The 20,518-nt window shown below is 40.8% G+C and overlaps 1 protein-coding gene across 1 annotated transcript in view; it reads left to right on the top strand.

Moving 5' to 3' along the window:
- Positions 1–56: 56 nt before the first annotated feature.
- The window catches only part of Itga4 (integrin, alpha 4 (antigen CD49D, alpha 4 subunit of VLA-4 receptor)), a gene marked incomplete at its 5' end in the record, with an annotated part of 80,760 nt that continues 60,298 nt past the window's right edge, over positions 57–20,518 (top strand). Inside the window, 3 exon segments of the mRNA XM_013512527.1 lie at positions 57–178; positions 19,142–19,248; positions 19,340–19,469. Of these exon segments, the coding sequence (XP_013367981.1) occupies positions 57–178; positions 19,142–19,248; positions 19,340–19,469 (359 nt within the window).

The raw sequence follows: 20,518 nt of genomic DNA, 5'->3' as shown, positions 1-20,518 counted from the left end.
GGTGCGGGCGGGGGCTCGGCGGCCGCTCTGAGCGCACGTGCGCCCTTGTCGCCTAGGCTCGTGGTGGGGGCGCCCACTGCCACCTGGCTCGCCAACGCGTCGGTGGTCCATCCCGGGGCGATTTACAGATGCAGGATCGGAAAGAATCCCAGCCGGACGTGCGAACAGCTCCAGCTGGGTGAGTCGGGTCTGGGCATAGGAGTTGGTGACCCCTCTCCCCTGGTGGACCCCGCTGGAGGGAAAATCCTGGGAAAATGTCGTGACCCGTTTCCTCTCCTTCAATTCGCACCCCCTCCCCGCTTCTTTCTGTCCGTATTTTTCTCCTTTTAGCTTATGACCTGAGTGCTGTACAGGACATAATTCTGTTGAGGGAAGTTTCTTAAACCGTATCTTCTCTTCCAGCTCTGCCCCTTCCTTATTGTGTAAAGCACACTTTAGGCTCTCCCAGCGTGTTAGGCTACAGCGAAGCCAAGAGTTATTTTATTTCCACCTGTGACCTATTAACTTTGTGAATGTACAGGCTAAAAGGCAAATCAGGTGTAGTAGTTGGAATCGATCCCGTTTTCTGCCATTTTAGCCTAAGGACCTTTTGGGTTTAAAGGAAGTGATATCTTTTTTTTGCTTAGAATATACAATGTAAATGAAGAGGCTAAAGAAAATTTGGCATCTCCCGTGTTAGTAGTTATCATGAGGTTTAACATATAATTATTAATTGCCCTTTTAAAAAAAACTCCCGTGATAAATGGGTCTGAATTTATGCTGCCATTTCTTAAGGTCTTTTCCTAGGCTTATGCCAACTTGAAAGTGTGTACTATGGGGGAGGGGAGAAGTTTCATATTTCAAAGCCAAAAGCCCATTTGCTACAACGAATACACGAAGAGAAAAAGGGGAACCGATATTAATTCGGGCCTATCTCGTTCCAAACACCGTCAGGCACTGCTGTATACACTGCTTAATTTTTTTTCCCCTCAGAGCAACCCCGGGTTATGTACTGTTTCTATTTCGTATACGAGGTCTTTGACGCACACTGGCGATGCCTTTTTCCAAAGTCACTGACCTGGTGAGTGGCAGCTGGGACACCAAGTCACAGTCAGGTTCGCTTGGGTACAAAGTGTAAGCCTTTTTATTTGACGCGCATAGCTTCAGTGCAAACAAATTAAAGAAAGGCTCCAGTACGTTGTGTGCTGAACTGATGGATTCTCTGTAAGTGGCAAATTAAAGGTCATCACAGATACTTTTCTCATATTTATCTTCACTCTAGATGGACTTTTGAGAATAGCTACCAACTGCACCTTTAGCTACTTTTTAAAAATGGTGGTCTTTGCCTTTTCTCAAACTGTGGGGCTGGTTTTCCACATTCTGAAGAATTCAAATTGAGCATGACCATGATCAATTCTTTGCTTTTATCTCAGAGCACACCCATAGAAGTCCAGGACTTGTCTATAGCATGCAGAATAGGTCCCAACCTTGTGTAAGCATCCCCCATCCCAAAACGCGGATGAGGGATGCATACAACATTCACAGACCAATAAAGTGGAAATCATTTTCTAAAGCTTAACTTTCATTTCAGGACAGAATTGAGGGAAAAAGAATTAGGGAGTGAAGCAGCCAACCTTGATCTGCCGGCAGATTTGACAAGGTCTCAGTAGGGAACAATTTCGCTTTTGTTGCTCTGCCATAGTTTCCAAGTCTGTGACATTATAACTGTCACTAGTGAGCACCTATTTCCTGTCTGCAAGACACAGAATCTATTTCTGGATGTGTATGTTTAACTGGAAAGATCGTGTCATAATATTACATAAAATTTTAGATAACAAGGGCAGTTGTTTGAAGGAAAACTAACATTCTCTGGACATTTGGAGTGCAGGGATTCGCTACAGTAATATTCTTAGAGAAATGTAACCAAGGTAGATGTATAAAGAACAAACTAAATGGACATTTATTGCATGGATGAAGAAAAGTGAATTGAAAGTTTGGTATCAACTTGACTACTTTATAAAAGAACTCATTAGAAATGATAAACCAAAGTGATATTTTTAACTTTCAGAATTTTGGTCAATAAAAAAGGAACCTACTTAGATGAAAGGCAAAAAGGAATATAAAATTCCTAATTAGTCCACTGATTAAAATATTAATAGCTGTAGCAGTAGTTTTAAATATTTGTAAAATAGTTTCCTGAAGTTCTTTTGTTGTTGCTTTTTTTTAGGGTTTGGGGGCATTTAGAGTTTTTAGTAGTCCATATTTGCAGTACACTATGTCTGCATTCCTGGTGTGGAGTTGGTACAGGTACACAACTCATCCTAACTCCTCTTCCCTATGTGTTGATTCTCTTCCCACTTGAGAAAGATCTATCTAGATTGCATATCATGTAATTTCCCTTCTATTACAGCATGTGAGTGTGTGCACACCCCTATAGATAGCATATGCTCCTTCCGCTGCCTCTCTCATATTGCCTTTCTATTCAAGGGAATAGAAACAAAAAGAAAAAGCAAAACAAAAGATAGATAGTAGGAAGTAGGGTGACTGAAGTTATTTCTCATGTAATGTTCTGCACGGTTCACCTGCCCTTCCTTGTATAAAGAAACTGTGCATCTCCATGTAGAACAAATTCAAAAGTAACTTAAAGCTGTAAGAGAAAAGATTGAGCCCACCATCTAGAAAGAAAACACTGAAGAGAACAAGCTGGTGGAGCTATTTTAGGATTGTAGGAGTTGTGGGATGTGTACTGTCTCTTTTGAAGCAGTTTTGCCTGTATGTGTAAGAGAGGCAGAGAAAGGAGAGTATGCTATCTAGAGGGGTGTGTGCACATGCACACACACATGCATGCACATACATGCACACGCACATAGAGAGCATTCTATGTAGAATAGCTTTAATTGTCTTGTCCCAACTGTGGGTGATTGTAATGTCTGGAAAACGTTTGATACCTAAGAGACATTAGAAATGAGTCTATTTACTTTCTACTTCAGTCTGTATTTGTAAGTTTGTTTATAATGAGCAAGTCGGAGTAAACACATAGACTGTATTAGTTAACTTTCCCATTGCTGGGACGCTGTATGTGGCACCAAAAACTTAAAGAGATTTTATTTGCCTCTTGGTTTCAAGAGATTCAGACCATGGCAGGTGGCTCCAAGGCAGGAGCATGTCAGCGGTGCACAGCTGCTGGGTTCATGACAGCAGGGAAGCAGAGCAGGGCAATAGTGCCAGTGAGAAAAGGGCCAGGGACAATATATGGTACCCAAGATCATGCCTCCTTGACCCAAGCAGACGTCCTCACAAGTGTGTGTCACTTATACCCTAGTTGGCTCCCAAGCCAATCAAGTTGACAAGCTTAAACATCACAAGGGCCAACTAATACACTAAACCAAATGTGAAAAATTAAGAGTATGAATGAAAAGGTAACAGTTGAAATAAAATATGACAAAAATATTTCCTTGTTGGCGCACCAAAAGTGTTACATAAGATCAAGCTGTGAGTGCTGTCAGTAAGGTGTCCCGTTTCATTTGGAGTAACTTGCTGTCTTGAATGCAAAGATACAGGGTCTCTTAGAATAGTGCTCGTCTCCTATGAAATTCAGAACATCTGTGTTGTCTAATCTCCAAGTCTCTGTGGAATGTCAGGTCAGTGGCTGATTCAGATGGACTCCTTTCCTCGGAAAAGGTTACTAGCTCCCTGCTGTACCCTTCTCTGTAGATGACGTTGTGTTCCGTGCTATATTTACTGTAATCAGAATCAAACAGTAAATGGCCATTTATCTAGACTGCTCAGCATGGGTGATGTTGGGAATTTCCTTTTAGCAAAGTGAACTGGCTCAGAAGTGGCACCAAGAGAGCTGTCTCTATTGCACAGTAAGGTGCTCTTCTTCCTTCGTACTCGGGCTTCTTCCGTCTCACTGGCTGCCTGAGAGCTATCCCCTTCTTACTTCCTTAGCAATTCCCGCCGTGAACCAAAGGAAGGTGGTCTCCCCAACAGGAGGGCCTGGGCCCAGACTTTCTCATGAAGAATTGGAAGAGGCCATGGTGATTCCCACTGTCCACTTTCTTTTCCATTCAGTACTGTGTGTCTCCCTGAGGTTTGTTCAGAGGAAACTTTGATCACAAATGGTTGCTGAATTAGGACATTACCAATAATGACTCCATTATAGTTACATGAGTCCATCCACTGACTGTCAACAATCAAAGCATTAGAACATAGTAAAATACATTAATAACTATGAAATTATACTTCCAAGTCTTTGATTATTTGAACAACATTCTAGATCTTTCCATATTTTGCTATTACACACACATACCTACCCTTTATAATGGTATAGTTTGATTTCAAATAAATAGGATACAAAATTAATTACATTTCAAGTAAATAGATTTAATCTCAAATATTTATTTTCAAATAAATAAGATGTTTTCCTATTTAAATATTTATTTTCAAGTAAATAGGATATAAAATTATGTTTCAAATAAATAGATTTTAAATAAATAGGACATAAAATTGATTACATTTGAAGTAAATACTTAGTTAATATTTTATTAGTCATTTCCCCATTGCTGGGACAAAATAACACACTCAACTTAAAAGAGGAGAGGTTTATTTTAGATCACAGTTTCAGAGGATTTAATCTATGCATAGTTGGCTGGATTTAAGGCAGAAATGGCATGGGAGGAGGGCATGGGAAAAAACTGTTCACCCCACAGTGGCCAGGAAGCAGAGAGAGAAGAAGGAGCTAGAGACAAGAATATACCCTTCCAGGGGGCTGGGGATTTAGCTCAGTGGCACAGCACCTGCCTGGCAAGCGCGAGGTTGTGAGTTTGATTCCCAGTACCAGAAACAAAACAAAAGAAAACAAAAAAAACAAAAAAACGAATATACTCTTCCAAGTCACCGTCTCAGTGACCCTCTTCTCTCACCTCCCAATAGCACCTGCAGCTATGAAATCCTCAGGGGATTAACCCACTGGTGACTGTGGCATTCCCATGGTCTAATCCCTTCCAATAGCCCCTCCTCTGGGACATTTTAGATTCAAACCATAACATTCCATCCTTGGCCCCCAAAAGTCCCATCTCCATCTTACTGTGAAAAATGCATTTAGTCCATATGTAAATGTTGCCTGCTGTAACAGTTCCAGCACTTCTGAAAAGTCTAGTCCCCTCTGCAACTTAAGGCAAACTCTTAGCTGTGAGCCCCTGTGAAAATCAGAAAAGTTAAGTGCTACCAACATGTAATGACACAGGATAAACATTCTCATTGCAAAAAGAGAGAACAGGGGGTGAAAAGGAATCAGACCAAAAGCAGCAGGGTAAACATTTAATCGCATAGGACCCTGGGTAAGTTGTAGTGAGATGGGAGCTCTACAGGGCTAGGACTGCCCTCCCATATGGCCATGTTTGTTCATTGCCTCTCTCTTGGGGGCAGTTTGCTTGCTGCCTGCAGTTTTCCCCAGGAGATGTTCCATATTCTGGTATCTTGAACTTCCTGGGTCTCCACTGGCCCTTTGGCTTCATTCGCACAGCTTCATGTTCTGCCCCCTCAGGGGCACACTGCCCTGCCTCCTCTGCCTTCTTTTGTAATCTGGGTCAAAGCTCCCATGACTCCGCGGCCTTTGCATTCTGCATGCCTGAAAAAAACAACGCCATGTGAATGACACCAAGGTCTGCTGCCAGCTTGAGCAATATTCAGTACTCTTTGGATCATGGCTGTAGTGGCCTCTGAGTAACTGAATAGCTGAATTTGTTGAAATATTTCCCTGGGTGGCCCTGAGAGAACAGATTGCCCTCAGGTTCTCTTCTCAAAGCAAAGTCCTTCAAAGTAAAACTGTGCCTGTGATGGGTGGGGTTTGGCCAATTTCTGAGAAGTTATCAAGGCATCTTTCCTCTTGTCCAGATACAAAGTACTTGACTTCCTTTTAATGGCACTGTTATTTTCAGCAGGTACATTTTTGTTGGCCTCAACTTTACTGCTACTTCCTTTCTAACCAAGCTGCAAAACTTTCCTGTCTTCTGACTCTACTTTTTGCTCCTGATTCTCACTATAGATCTGACTGAAAAGAGACAGCAGTATTCATTTCGTAGCCTGAATATTGGACAGCCTTGAAATTACCTCTCCCAGATTAATTAGTTTTTAAATTCAGCCTAAAACAAAGTCTTCGGATATGGAGAAAAATGAAGTTCTTTGTCAGAATGAATCATGCATGGCCTCTAGTCCGTTCCCCAGTAGAGTCCTCATTTCCATCTGAAACTTCATGAGCGTGGTCATTATTGTCTGCATTCTTACCATCAGGTGGTCTTCTGAGCTCTGTCCAAAATAACCCATCAATCTCTCCTTACAGCCTTGTAGAGCTTCTCTTGCCTGCATCTCCAAACCTTCCTAAACTCCTCCCACAAACTAGTTCCAAAATCTTCTGAATTGCAAGGTGAAGTAATGTTCAGTAATATCCCTCTGCCCAATATCAGTTTTCTGTATTAGTCACTTTCCTATCACTGGGACAAAATACCCAACACCTGCAATTTAAAAGAGGAGAGGTTTATTTTGGCTCAGAGTTTCATAGAATTAGTCCATGCATGGTTGGCTGGTTCCAAGGCAGAAATGCTCTGGCTGATGGGTGTGGCAGAGAAAAGCTGCCCAACTCATGGTGTTCAGGAGGCAAAGAGATGAGGAGAAGCCAGGGACAAGAATAAGCCTTTCCAGGCGACATTCTCACACCTCTTCTGACCAGTCCCTGCTTCCAATAGTATATTTGGCTTTGAACCCTTTCATGGATTAATCCACTCTTGCATATAGCACCTCCATGTTCTAATCACTTTCCAAAAGCCTCACCACTGAACACAGAAGACTTTTCAGGGACGTTTTAGATTTAAATCATAGCAAAACTGATTGCATAACTAATACTTTGGATATATTAAATGCATTGTTACACTTATTTTGCTTATTTTTATCTTTTTAATATAGATACTCTAAAATTTAAAAAGTCATGTGGACTTGACATTATATGCCTATGAAACATTATACTCCTATGAAGCCATTCTAAAGAAACAGAAATTCCCTGTGTAAAATACCATTACATTTTTAGTAGGTGATTTCCGAGTATCAATGCACAAGTGAGTAATAAGACTGTCACTTCTTTGCCAGACCAAGTGGTTTATTTACTGGATGTTTAAACACTCTGTGTGTGCCCTTCTTTTTGGGAACACTGATGGTATATCACCAGTTAGTTGCCATTCTCCTTCTTGAATTTCTTTGTGCAAATGATATTGCCTTCTAAAACTCCTGGTGTATACTGCATGGACTATTTGGAGGAGGTTAAGTTAGTAAATACTGCATCATTGAATTAATGATTCTTTATCCTTACTTCTACCTGACCTGCAAGAGTTACTAGCTTAATATTAAAGGTAAACATGCCACTGTTGAAACTTCAAATACATTTTTCGTGATATGTCTCTTTTTCATTTTATTTGCAATGTGCTTAAAATTGTACTTACAACACTGAGGTTGATGTAGATCATCCATTTGGAAAAATCAGCCCTGTGCAGAGGGATCCCTGCTATGCCACTTAGGCAGAAAAATAAAGACAGGGAGCTTCGTTAATAAACTTTTGGGTTGACAGAAAGAAATTCCCCGGTTTCCCAAACTTTATTTCCCAATGGCTGAGATTTCTTCCTAAGTTGAGAAATTGAGGCATTTTAGTTTTGCCTTACATTTCTTTGGTCACTGAGTTATATTCCTAATGACTAAGAAACCTCCCATCTTGGCAACAGCTCTGGGGCCAGCTCTGGTCCTGAGTTCAGTTCACACGAGTCATTCACGCAGTCACTTACTGAGGGATGCTGAAGGGGAGAACCTGGGCACACAAAAGAAACAGGCTGTTTTCTCCAAGGGATTAGTCTGTGGGCTCAGTTATTAGAGAAAAATATGGTGGAAAGATCTAATGTAGTTAGAATAAAAACTCAAGCTAGAAATTTCATCTGGCCCAGCTATTCCCCTCCTGTGTATCTTTCCCAAAGAGTTGAAGGCATCATATTACAATGATACATGCATACCCATGTTTATAGCGGCACAGTTCATAATAGCTAAGTCTTGGAAGCAGCCTGTATTGCCCATCAACAAATGGATGGATAAAGAAAGTGTGGTATTTATACACAATGGAGTACTACTCTGCCATAAAGAAAGGTAAACTTGAGTCATTTGTAGGCAGGTGATGTACCTCGAGACTATAGTGTTTAGTGAAATAGATCAGATACACAAGCTTATATATCATGTGGTTTCTCTTACATGAGAAACAGAAATTATAAACAGCAAATAAAAGATAAAAGAAAGTAGGGAAATAGATCCTTCTCAGATGGGAATGAGATCAAGAGATGGACGAAGTGGGGAGGGAAAGGACATGAGAAGAGGAGTGAAGATGTGTCGAGTACACGTCCACCTCCACACAGGGAATGTAAACATTCCTACTGCAAACGTGAGCTAATGCAAATTTCAAAAAAGAAAGAAAAAGGTGATGCCTCTTGAGGAATGGGGATTCAGAGGAAGAACTGGAGAGAGGCTGGGAGTTAGGCAAAGGCAGAGGTTTTGGAGAAATGTGCCAGAAAGGGCAGGCCATGTGTGGGAAGATCTTAAGGTCTTGGAGCATTCTTCCTTTGCAGAACTGAAAGAAAAATGTGTCCTGTGGGCTGCAGAGGGTGCGATGAACTGTAGGTTGAAGAGGTGAGCAGGGATTATTTTGGGGACAACTCTGTAGGTACTAATTTATGCTAAGGTCTTTAAAGATGGGGAGTGACACAATCAGATATATGTGTTTGACAGAATCTCCTGAGGCTAGTAAGACAATTATAGGAAGCCTCTTTCGTAATTTAGGCCACAGATGGTAGGTAGGTGCCTCTACTGAGATAATTGTCTAGACATCATGGAGGATACGGAGAAAAGCCAAGATTCTACAGATACTGAGAAGATGGATTCCATGGCATTTGGTAATTATCAAATGAGAAAAACGAGGACAAAACTTCAAACATGTTACCCAAAGATCTGACTTGGGCTGTTGAATAGATAATGGTGCTATGAGTGTAAAAAAAAAGGATAGACAAGCAGGCTTTCTAGCAAAATACAAAATGATATATTTCTTTGGCTTGAGTTCTTAGGAGATACAGAAGTCTCATGCTCTATAGAATGCCATAGAACTGGCCTACCTACCAGTTCGTTGTATGAATTTGGAGACCAGGAGAGAAGTCTATATGGCAATTGAAAGGTGAGAGTAATTGACTTGAAAATGATCATCAAACTCTGGAGGTGAATGAGCTTAACCCAGGAACTCTCTAATGTGAACAGAGGATCAGTGGTGGATCCCTGAGGACTCCTACAGTTTGAAGTTGCTTGACCAGTGCTGTTCGGCTCTGGCTGCAGTTTAAACACTGCAGAGCTTCAGGAATACCAATTCCAGTGACCCTGTCTCAAACTGATCAGATCTCTGTGAGTGGGTTACAAGGGTTTCAGGAATTTCCAGAGGTCCCCAGATGATTCTCATATTTATCCATGATTGGGAACCACTGAAAAAGGAGACATCTGAGAAAAAAAAAAGACTGAGAAGGAAGAACCAGCAAGGAACTCAGGTCATTGCAGCCTTAGGAAGTTGGAGAATGGGAATGTCCAAAGAAGAGGTGAGTGGTGGGCAGAATTATAAGTTGCCCAGAAACCGTACAAGGTAAGAATGTAAGCAGTTTCATGGGATTTAGAGAGAAGTGGTCCATGAGTTATCTTGTTTTTTTGTTTTTTTGGTTTTTCTCTGGTACCAGGAATTGAACTCACGATCTTGCGCTTGCCAGGCATGCGCTGTGCTGCTGAGCTAAATCCCCAGCCCCTGGTCCATGAGTAACCAACTGTGGTTCTAAGTGGTGAAGCCAGATCACAGAGAGTTGAGAAGTGAGGAATGAGAGGAAGTGCCAACCACTCATAACTGGGTGCTTTCTCACTAATTCAACACATATTGTCAATTACCTATGCAATGTACTGGAAATAGAAAACTAAGTAAGACATGCTATGAAACCCCCAGAGGACTCAGTGTAAATGACAGGAAAGCAGGTAGACAGAGACTTAATCAGAAGATGATATAATAAGCATAGGAACAGAGGGACACAACAGCAAGGAGAAATTGCTTGAATGACCAGAGAAGCCTCCGTAGAGGAGAGAACTTAGGAGCAGACCCTGGTCTGAATGGCTTTGACGAGCTCAGAGTAACAGCTCAATAAATGAAGTGAGTATATACAACTCTCAGATGTGGGTGGGATTCTGGAGATTTCTGCCCATCTCAGTATCAGTCTAAGGGGTCAAGGTCGGCCTCAGACGCCACGTGCTTCAGCTACTCTCAACAGTCCATGCAAACAATAACAATCACTCTCGCAGTGGAGCTAGGAAGGGACCATGTTTAGAAACAGATTTTGTTTTCAGGATAGCTGGAAACATCACATTAGAAGCCGGAAGTGGACTTCCGAGTGTCAGAATTGGGCGCAATGATGGCTGTGTGTTCTCACTTTACTCCAATGGATGCTTTTCGAACAGTGGGGAAAACTTTCTTCAAATTTATTACATAAAATATAAGAATCATATGAATAGGTCCAGAGATAATAAGATTGCAGCTTTATTTTTCATGTTCCCTTCTTGGGACTCCTTGTGTGAGATGAATTAGATTGCTTTTTTTAAAATATTATGCCCTATGTAGGAGCCGCTGATCAGTGCAGATCATCTGCTTGTGAAACCTTCCTGGCTCTGCCTTACCTGATACTGTTCTTTGTTTTCTGGTGAGTTTTCTAGTAATCCGTACATGTGATCACTTTTGTCTGCCAGTCACCACCTCTGCATTTGTGAGTCTGCGTCTCACTGTGACCCTTCCTCAGTTAGGGAAAGGGCGTCCTCACCAGTTTTTCTTTTGCTCACCTATTTTTAAACTTTGTTATTTTCCTGACCTCCATTATTTTTTTCCTGTTACATTCACATCCATGCTACCCTGTGAATTCCCAAACCAAGCACAGAATTCAACAGTGAACACTGAGCATGAGGTACGATCAGGTTGCCCTAGAGTTCTTGCTCTTTACAACTTTGTGCTGTTCTTTATTTCATGGCATTCAAAATGATATCATGCATTCATGTTGGCTTTATAAATGAATCTTTAAATCCAAGAGAGTAAGGAATTTTCTTATTTTTCTAATGCTGAATGTTAATGTTATAAAATTTTAGTACTGTGTTATTTCAAAGATAGATTAAATGTAACATAGGATTGTTAATAATGTCAGCTTTGAATTCTTATCAAGGAGTATAATAATGTGAAATCATTATGGTCGCCGACTGTGACTTTGAACCCTTCCTTGCCCACTTGTTAGTTGGTTGTTTTTTCCTTTTTTATTGGCACCAGAATTGAACTTAGGACCTTGTGCTTTCCAGGCAGGTGCTGTGCTACTGAGCTATATCCCCGGGCCCCACTTGTTAGTTTTATGACCTTGGAAAAGATAGTCACCCCATTAATGCTTCTGCATCTGTAAAATTGGGACATGAATAGTAACAATAATACCTCATCAGGAAAATTTAAAATGAGTCAATGTATGTGTTTATGTGTATTAAAATATGCTTGGTACATTGATGATCTTATGTTTTATTTAATGCTTTGAGCACCCTCCCGTATCCCCAGAGTACAGGAGATTGAACCCAGGGCCTTTGCACTGAGCTATAAGCCCAGCCCATTTATTTATTTATTTGTTTATTTAAATATATTTTGAGACAGGATCTGGCTAAGTTGTTAAATTATTCAGCCTGGGCTCAAACTTGCAGTCCTCCTGCCTCAGCCTTCTAGAGTACTGGGATTCTAAGTGAGCACCACCACACCCAGCTAACGATGCTCTGATGTTCTTTCCCCTACATTAGCTGTAGGAAAGGGTCTTGGAAGTGCAGTGCTTACTTTTGAGTCCTAGGTCACCTTTAGAACTTGGAAATTTTTACTTTTCGTGACTCAAAATTATTTTTTATTGCCATTGAATTCATGAACATCACTACTCTCTTTTAGAAACCTCACCACCCTACTTAATTAGACATGTAAGAAAAGTGTAGCTTAATTACAGTAAATATAAGGGAATGGATGTAGGTAGCATTTCATAAGAAAAACTACATGGAAGGGCCATTTGGATTAAGGCTGGTGCCCAAGTGTCACTGTAAGCACCCTCTGCTAGCACAGTCCAAATCAAGGGAATGGAGGATCCTGGGATCACAGAAGCCTTGCCATTTATTGAACACCTACTAGGAGCCAGGCAGTCTTGTAGCCAAAGGCGTACGTTTCTGTGAGCCTCATAGCCCTGCACTGGTGGCTTCTATGCTACTGTCATAGTTCAGTGTACTTGCTCACTTTTAATCCTGCATATACTTTTCTAATATTCTGAATTTATGTAAAGAAATTACAAACATGATTTTCATTCAGTATTCTTTTCATCAGATATGTTAAATGAATAACTCATCATAGAATAAAGAATTGAATGCGTTTTTTATTTTAATTAGTATTTTAAGAAAAATTTTAAATCGGTAGAATTTGAAATGAATAGCATTCATTTTTCAGTAGATTTTCTTTCTTTCTTTTTTTTAAAGCAATTGCTAGAAGGCTTATGCTACTTTTCTGAAACTTGACTTCACATCCTGAGTTCTGAAAGAGCAGATAAGTTTGTATCTTGTCTTAGTAACCAGAAAGCAAGACTGAGAGTTATTGGACATTTCAGGGGGAAGACACATCACAGGCAGATCAACCAGACCCAAAATTTCATCAGAAAGTTCCAGGCTACCCCACCCTGTGCTTTACTTGAGCTGTCAACGAGCTATAGAAAGAAGAACTTTGAGACTGACCTTTTCCTTACTTCTGCAGTGGAAATGCCCAAATACTGGAAACTGATCGAAACAGAGGCAAGGGGCAGGTTAAGGGAGGGGACCATGTACGTGACAATTTTCTTGAACAACAAAAGTTGACTCATGGACTGTGGGCAGCTCTAAGGAAAGAAACTGAATTCAGTTAATCTGGACAGCTGAAATAGTTGCAGAGCTCTCTTGTATGTGCTTTAGAAGAGTGGGAAGTTACTTAAAGATTGAAGATGTTATTTTTTATTCTAATCTTTCCCACTTACCAGCCCCATAAATTCTGGCATATTATTTGACTTCTTTAAGACTCAGTTTGCTCATCTGTAAAAAGAGGATTGATAATACAGTCCTCTGGTTACTCCTGTGAGAATAAAAGTGAGTTAATGTCCATAATAAGTCTTTCCCAGCAGCGAGGGGCTACATGCATTTTATGGAGGAGGATGTGTGCTGTGACTTATGTGCAGTTTAGCAGTGTTTAGCCTAATCCTTAAAGCAGTCGTGATGATGATATCAACATCAGAGGTTGCTGGCGTGTTTCCTGTGTCCAGCTTTTCACATGGATCTCATTGGCTCCCATCATTCTTGGAGACGCCCTCCCAGAGATGTGCCTGTGGGCTGCAGCTAACTCTCGGTCTTTATTCATCCTACTCATAGCCCACACTAGGTTAAGATCCCCAGACTCACGCATGCTGTCTCCTGCAGACCACCTGTTACCATCTTAAAACGTAAGGCAGCGCTATTGTGGAAGAGAAGTAGGGAAGCATAGCAGTAAAGAGATGAGTTTACTGTGCGAAGCTGTCTTTCCACCCTAGTGAGCAATTTAGCAAAGTGCACTCTAGTTATGGCCCTGTGTGGTAGTACAGTATTTTACAAAAGCCCCTCCCTCAGCCAGTACAAATTGAGTTCCCACCTATGGTGGGAGCAACTCTGCTGAGCTGTGGGAATGCTACCACCAAGAAAGAAGTCAATCCTCAATCACTGCAGTGACACACAAGACCGACTACCCAGTCTTTCATAGTCCTTGTCACGTTTCTGGCAATTGAAGCAATGAAAATGAAATGACTGTTGTGGATTTTAAAAACATTAGAAAGCGAAGAAAGCAGTAAAGAGTGAACCTAGTTGGGTCTGTACTAACATTCTTTATATGCATTATCAGAAGTACCATGTACTTACATTCTTGTACACATTTGTAGATACTGATGCAAATCAGTAGTTGAAAATAGTAACAAAAGTCATAAGGATAGCTTTATTTTTTTCCCAAATTTAAAAAAAAAAAAAAAAGGAGAAAGAAAGAACTTAATTTTAGATTACTCTGTTTTGTTTAGAGTTTACTGGGAAAATGTATTCCTCCATGCTAGGAAGTTAGTCACCCTAATTTATCAATGCATGGAAAACCATCATGTGTTAATTTCTGCTGGCCTTTTTAATGTTGAGCCATGTAAAGTATTTTTTCAGTTATGGAGCTGACTTGCTTTACTGAGCTTTTATATTAGTAATATATGCGCTGAACTGAACACCAGACAATAAATCATTTGCAGCATGACATCTTGATAAAATATAAAGATAATCTGAGTTTATTTGTGGTGTTCTGTCAGGGAAATGCATGAGAATTAGCCTTTCTCAGGACACTTCTAGTAATCATCATCTTTGACCAAATTAGAAATACTGTATTTCTACAAGAGGAAAAGTCTGCTTAACAGGTGATACTCTCTTTCAATAGTTAGTTGGAACTGAGGGGGACATAAAGGTATTACTATTATTTTAGAAACACAGTGTATTTTAAAAATAATAGAGGAATAGTCACAGCCATCAGCAGTGGCTTAGAAGCCCATTTCTAAGCCCAACTACAGCTTCCTGGGGAGCTTTTAAAAACTCTGATGTCAAGGTGTCCACCCTGATCCTGCACATCTGAACTTCTGGGCATGGGGCCCAGGTGCTGGTATTTGTTTAAAACTTTCCCCAGGTGGTGCTAAGTGATAGGTTTGTTGGCACAGATAAAAATAGAGCAAAGTAAAAAATGCCTTTATTGTGGGCACAGAGGAGACCACAGCAGAAAGGAGGGACATGGCACTTCTGAGGGCCTGGCTGGGGGAACAAAGGCTATATAGGGCCAGGCTGGGGGTGGGGTTTAGGGAATGATCTGTGCAAGGTGGCCAGCAGTGATTGGACAGGAGGTGGGAAGAGGGAAACAGGATGTTGTAAAAAAGGAAGCAGGGGCCAGGCATGGCAGCACACACCAGTAATCCCAGCACTCAGGATGCTGAGGCAGGAGGATCCTTGCAAGTTCAAGACCAGCTTAGGCTACAAAGTGAGCACAAGGCCAGCCTGAACTGCATAGTGAGACTCTGTCTCAAAAAAAAAAAAAAAAAAAAAGACAAAAAAAAAGGAAGTAGGAAGTTGTAATATGACTGGGGAGGAGTAAGGCAGAGCCTGCCACATGGCCTCCAGTGGGCCATACCATATTGGCTCACTGCCATGGTGACTTAGCAGAATTTTTATTAAGATGAAAACCCCATCACTAAGGGCCAGGCAAGGCTGAGTGCCCCATGGAGAAGGAGAGGAGCCTCAGAACAGGCAGCCTTAAGGGAGGAGACCTTGAAAGCAGCCCTGACCCAAGTTCAGGAAGGTTCCTGCCCTCTTCTGCAAGACTCTGCCATAGAAAAGTGGGACATAGTCTCTGAGATTAAGAAATGCCCAGTGGAGTACTGGGGACTTCCAGGGTCTTGCTGGAATTGATTCTATCTTGTAACCAGAGCTGAAATTTCATTACGGTCAATGGGGTTGAGGTTGCTGCTGTGGTAGTAAGTGTTAAGCAAAGAGGAGGAACATAATTAATGTGAATATATGTGTTTGCTTGCTGGTTTGGATTAGCTTTATGTTTGGGGAAGAGTAATTGTTTCACAACATGTTTGTTATTTTTCTTTGCGTTCATTGTTTTGCGCTTACATTTCAAACTAAGATGCGTGACATAAACACAAGAAGCATAGTCAAATCCTAGGCAAAGCTGCGGATTGTGTGGCATCCTCAGACCCTTCCCTTTTAGCACACGCTTCTGGGCTGGGTGTTGGGTATGGGATGCTGAATGAGCAATAGCCCCTGCCAAGAGGAACAAGGCCACTACCCACTAACCTTGGAAGTAGGCCAGCGTACTTGTAAACAAATAAATGTAGCTCACTCCAGCAAAAATGAAATCCTTCTTCCTACAGGAAATTAATTCCACCACAATTTCCTCTGAGTGGTCACATCCTATGTGTCTAAAGACCCTTGAGGGCCAATGCTGAGTGTCATCTTTGTTATTTAAGATTAGATTAGCAATGTGTCATCTTTTCTCAGGGGACCAAGGGAGATTTTCGAGGGTAAGGTCCCAGGGTTAAAGAATGAACGTTTGCAAGATATCAGCAATAACAGCAGGCAGCATGGAGCAGAGCAGAGCACAAGAGCTGCCTGCATCTTTATTGTATGATTCTTATACAGGTTGTTCTATCACATTTACATTCTTACATAGTGCTGTAACAGTGCATGTGTGTTGATCTGTGCTAAGTCAGAGTTACATAACTGTATCCCACTGTGTGCCTGCACTAGACAAATGAGGTCACATCCTCAGGTGTCCTTAGACCCTCTGATCTTTGAAGCAGCCTGAGTGGTTCCCCATGCAATGCATGAGAATAAAGATAAAGGTACCATTTAAAGATAACCATGAGTCAGGAATGTTATCTATAAATTACAAGGCATCTATTGCTTGGAAGCACATAGTCACAAACATATGAGATCATGTACAGTAGCCCTTAGCCCCATCCCCTTATTTCCCACATACAAACCCACCCCGTGTTTTTCTCTTGAAATCTCTTTTGCTTACAGGTGAGTCAACCCCACCACTAGAGTCCTAAGGAAGTTTATACTACATTTGTTCTTAAGTAAACATCTCTTTCTTGTGGTTTCTGGAAGGCTGTTCTCTGTTCCTAAGAGTCACTATTGTTAACCTAGAATTAGGAGAAAGAGAAGAGAGGGTCATAAGCCACACTGAACATAAAGTCCCCAGATGTTTGTAAGATCATAGGACTCACCCTAAGTCACTGGAGGGGCCATGGCCCTTACCCTTGGGTCCAGGAGCCACTCAGCATGTGGAGAAAGAGGGTGGATGGCAGTGATGTTACTGCAGTGGGAAAATAAGTGTGGACGGAGCAGTGGTGACATCCTAATGTCACCTGGTGGAGCCACAGCTGTCGTGGGAAGAAGCCAGCACAAACAGAAACAGCTTGACCCAAGAGCATCTCTGGTCTTCATTTCTGAATTTAAGGAACAGTGAAGAAACTGATGATAATCTTACATTATTCCTGAATGCAAGAACTTTTTGGCTGTTTTCATTAAATAATTTACACGGTATTTTCTAGTTCCAAACTAATCTGTTGATTGTTTTTCAACTTTTGGTCAATTAGCTCTAGAATAATAAATGCCTTTCTAAATACTGGGCGCAGTCTTGCTGAGTGTCTGTTAAATGTACCGTATTTTAACAGAGATCAGGTGCTATTTATTTGTGACCTCTGACTCCTTAGCTGAGGCAACTGAGAGCAAAATTAGCTGAGTGACTATAATTTGATAAAGTTCTGGTAAATAATAGAGACTTCAACTTTGTGTAGACTGAATCTACCTTTAATTCTATCCTCTCTTTCCATTCTTTTTGCTTCCTCTCCTTTTTCCTTTAGTTTTCACAGGAACATCTGTATCCACTCAGCCACCTTTGTCAAGGTCTGGGCTGCAGCAAGCCTCTATGTTCCAAGAACAGACACTGCTAGAAACCTCTGTGTTCTTTCTCCAGGCCTAGTAATCTTCCTCCTTTCAATCTGTCCCTCCTGTGAGCCAATACTGATCAGTAGGAGTTGATGATTCTCCAGAAGGTCTCATCAGAAAAGCATCACCCACACTCAGTTGTAGCAGCATCCCTGCCCACGAGGGTCACCTGGGCAGTTGTGCCTCACCCAGACCAACTGGCTCAGACTCTGAAGAATCATCTCAGAAACTTTGCTTCAGTTCAGCTGTGTGCAGGGGTGTGTTTTTCCTGCATGATGTTTTGGAGGACACATAAGTATATACATACACAGAAACCTTCTCATGCTTTTTAAAATCTTTTCTGCCTGGGAGATTTGGTGCAAACGATTTCACTTCCAAAATATTAACCCTAGGGGCTGGGGATTTAGCTCAATGGCAAAGCACCTGCCTGGCAAGTGCAAGGTCGTGAGTTCGGTTCCTGGTACCGGAGAAAAACCAAAAAAAAAGAACAAAAAAAAAAAAAAAAAAAAAAAAAAAAAAATTAACCCTAGCTGTGTAGATATTCTGGGTCTTTCCAGGACACTGGCATGGGGTGGGAGTCGGGGAACCAAAACTACAGGAGACAAAGTGCCTAGTGATAGAGAATTTTGCAAAGAGAATCTTATGATACTGTATCTTATTCTTCTCCCAAATAATTGATTTGAAATCACTTTAATATACAATATTAATATGATCTCAGGTATAAAGCAAAGAAGTCATGTCAACAGATGAAAATTATCACTGTGAGGATCACTTTACTGTGCAGTTTAAAAGTACTGTGCTTTGCATGAATATTTTATGTATGTTTGACTTTGTAGTTATTTATATATTTACCTAAGTGCATATAGAAGGATTTTATTTACTACTAAAACAATGTGGTTTCCAAGATCTTTTAATCTTCATTGAAAACATGAGTCCCATTCCGCTGAATGTAAAGCATAAAGTAGTTCATTTTAAATTCTCTGCATTATTAGTATGCTAATTATACATGGCATTTTCTGCATGCCCAACCATTGCTTTCCAGCTCCGATAAACTGTACCTTAATGGCTGAAGACTATACAAGAAACACTAAGAAAAGTGCTCTGATGCTGCTGCTTACATTGCTAGGTAAATGGTTAAAACAAGAGTGCAAATCATTTTCCAAGCCTCAGACACTGCAGTTGTATTTGCACAGCGCCTGTTGGTTTTCACAGGGCTTTCTGTACTACTCATAGCTCTCTCCTCGTACCACTGGAGCCAGCTCTTTACAACTTGGTCATTTCACAAACAGAAATGACATTGTGTGAGAAACCAGCTATGTTAGCAGAGAGTAATTCCCACATACTGTCTGATTGCACATTGAATAGAAGTGAGACTTAGCTGAAGGAAAGCGTTGAAGATGAGTGCCCAGGTTTAGTTTCTTTATTTTTGTAAAAATAACTTTTTCTTCAAGGAAACTGATGATAAACTTACTTTCAAATGCCGTAGGTAGCCCTGGTGGAGAACCCTGTGGAAAGACATGTTTGGAAGAAAGAGACAATCAATGGTTGGGGGTCACACTTTCCAGACAGCCAGGAGAAAATGGATCCATCGTGGTAGGTATTGGAATTGGCCCACTGGAGAATTCTGCAGTCAGATGTGTCAAGCGGAACTTTCAAACCATTTGGTCTACTTTTTATTTTTCAGACTTGTGGGCACAGATGGAAAAATATATTTTACATAAAGAACGAAAATAAGCTCCCTGCTGGTGTTTGCTATGGGATACCTTCTGACTTACGGACGGAACTCAGTAAAAGAATGGCTCCCTGTTACCAAGGTGAGGTTTGATTCTGATATCAATTACGTCAAGAGAAGGAAGCAAATGCCTTTCTGGTTGTTTTAAATGTTCAGTTTTGGATGATTAGAGATGAAGAAGGAGACCTTTGAAGTAGCTTTTTAAAAACTACTCAAAATATTTCTTTACTTTCTGTATCCAGTGGTAGGTAGCATTAGTTTTCACAAGTAGTTTGTGCTTTTGGATTAGAAATTCTACAGTTTCATCTGAATAACTGTGGAAGATAGTTGATCATTACCCACTTTTGCAGTAAATTTACTATCATCAATGTAAGTGAGTCTAGTGTCCAATAAATATAGGACATTTAAGATAATAAAATTACGTCGAAAGGTTTGATTAGAAAGGAAAAGGTTAGTTTCTTAGTCTAACTCCAGCCTCTAGGAGTAATCAAAATATTTCAAGTATAAGTGTATGCACATCTCTTCCACTTTATCTCTTTCATTCCAATTCATATGTATTTCCTGAAATAGCAAGAGATTGGGTCTAAAGTGTGAAAGACCTTTCCCATGGGAATTCTGTGCTGTCCATCACATACAGAATCACATACAGAGCTAGATGTTGAATGCAGACGTGACCAAAGTTGTGGTAAATGTCTGAACATTTAAATAACATCTGCAACAAAACTGAAACTCTCAGTGTCTTTTGGAGTCTAAGAAAATATGAATACAAGTTTTTAATTTTTATAACCAAAAACCAGAAATAAAACCCTAGCAGCCAAAGAAAATTTTTATTAACTGGCAAAAATTTGGCCAAATATTTTCAATTCAGTTATTGACTCTAATAATATTGACATCTTCATCTGGGTGTGCTGGCACACATCTGTAATCCCAGTACTCAAGAGGCTCAGGCAGGAGGCTTATTGCAAGTTTGAGACCAGCCTGGGCTACGAAGTGAGCTCGAAACCAACCTGAACTGCATAGCGAGACCCTGTCTCAAAAAGACACACATACACACACGCACACAGATATCTTTGCTCCCTGGAATTTGAGGTCACAGGAAGCTTACATCATAAATATTCCTATTTTACCTTT

The sequence above is a fragment of the Chinchilla lanigera genome, unplaced genomic scaffold (assembly GCF_000276665.1).
Source record: "Chinchilla lanigera isolate Chin_1 unplaced genomic scaffold, ChiLan1.0 scaffold00002, whole genome shotgun sequence".
NCBI lineage: Eukaryota > Metazoa > Chordata > Mammalia > Rodentia > Chinchillidae > Chinchilla > Chinchilla lanigera.
The sequence above is the reverse complement of the archived record's forward strand: the minus strand, read 5'-3'. Positions and strand labels throughout refer to the sequence as shown.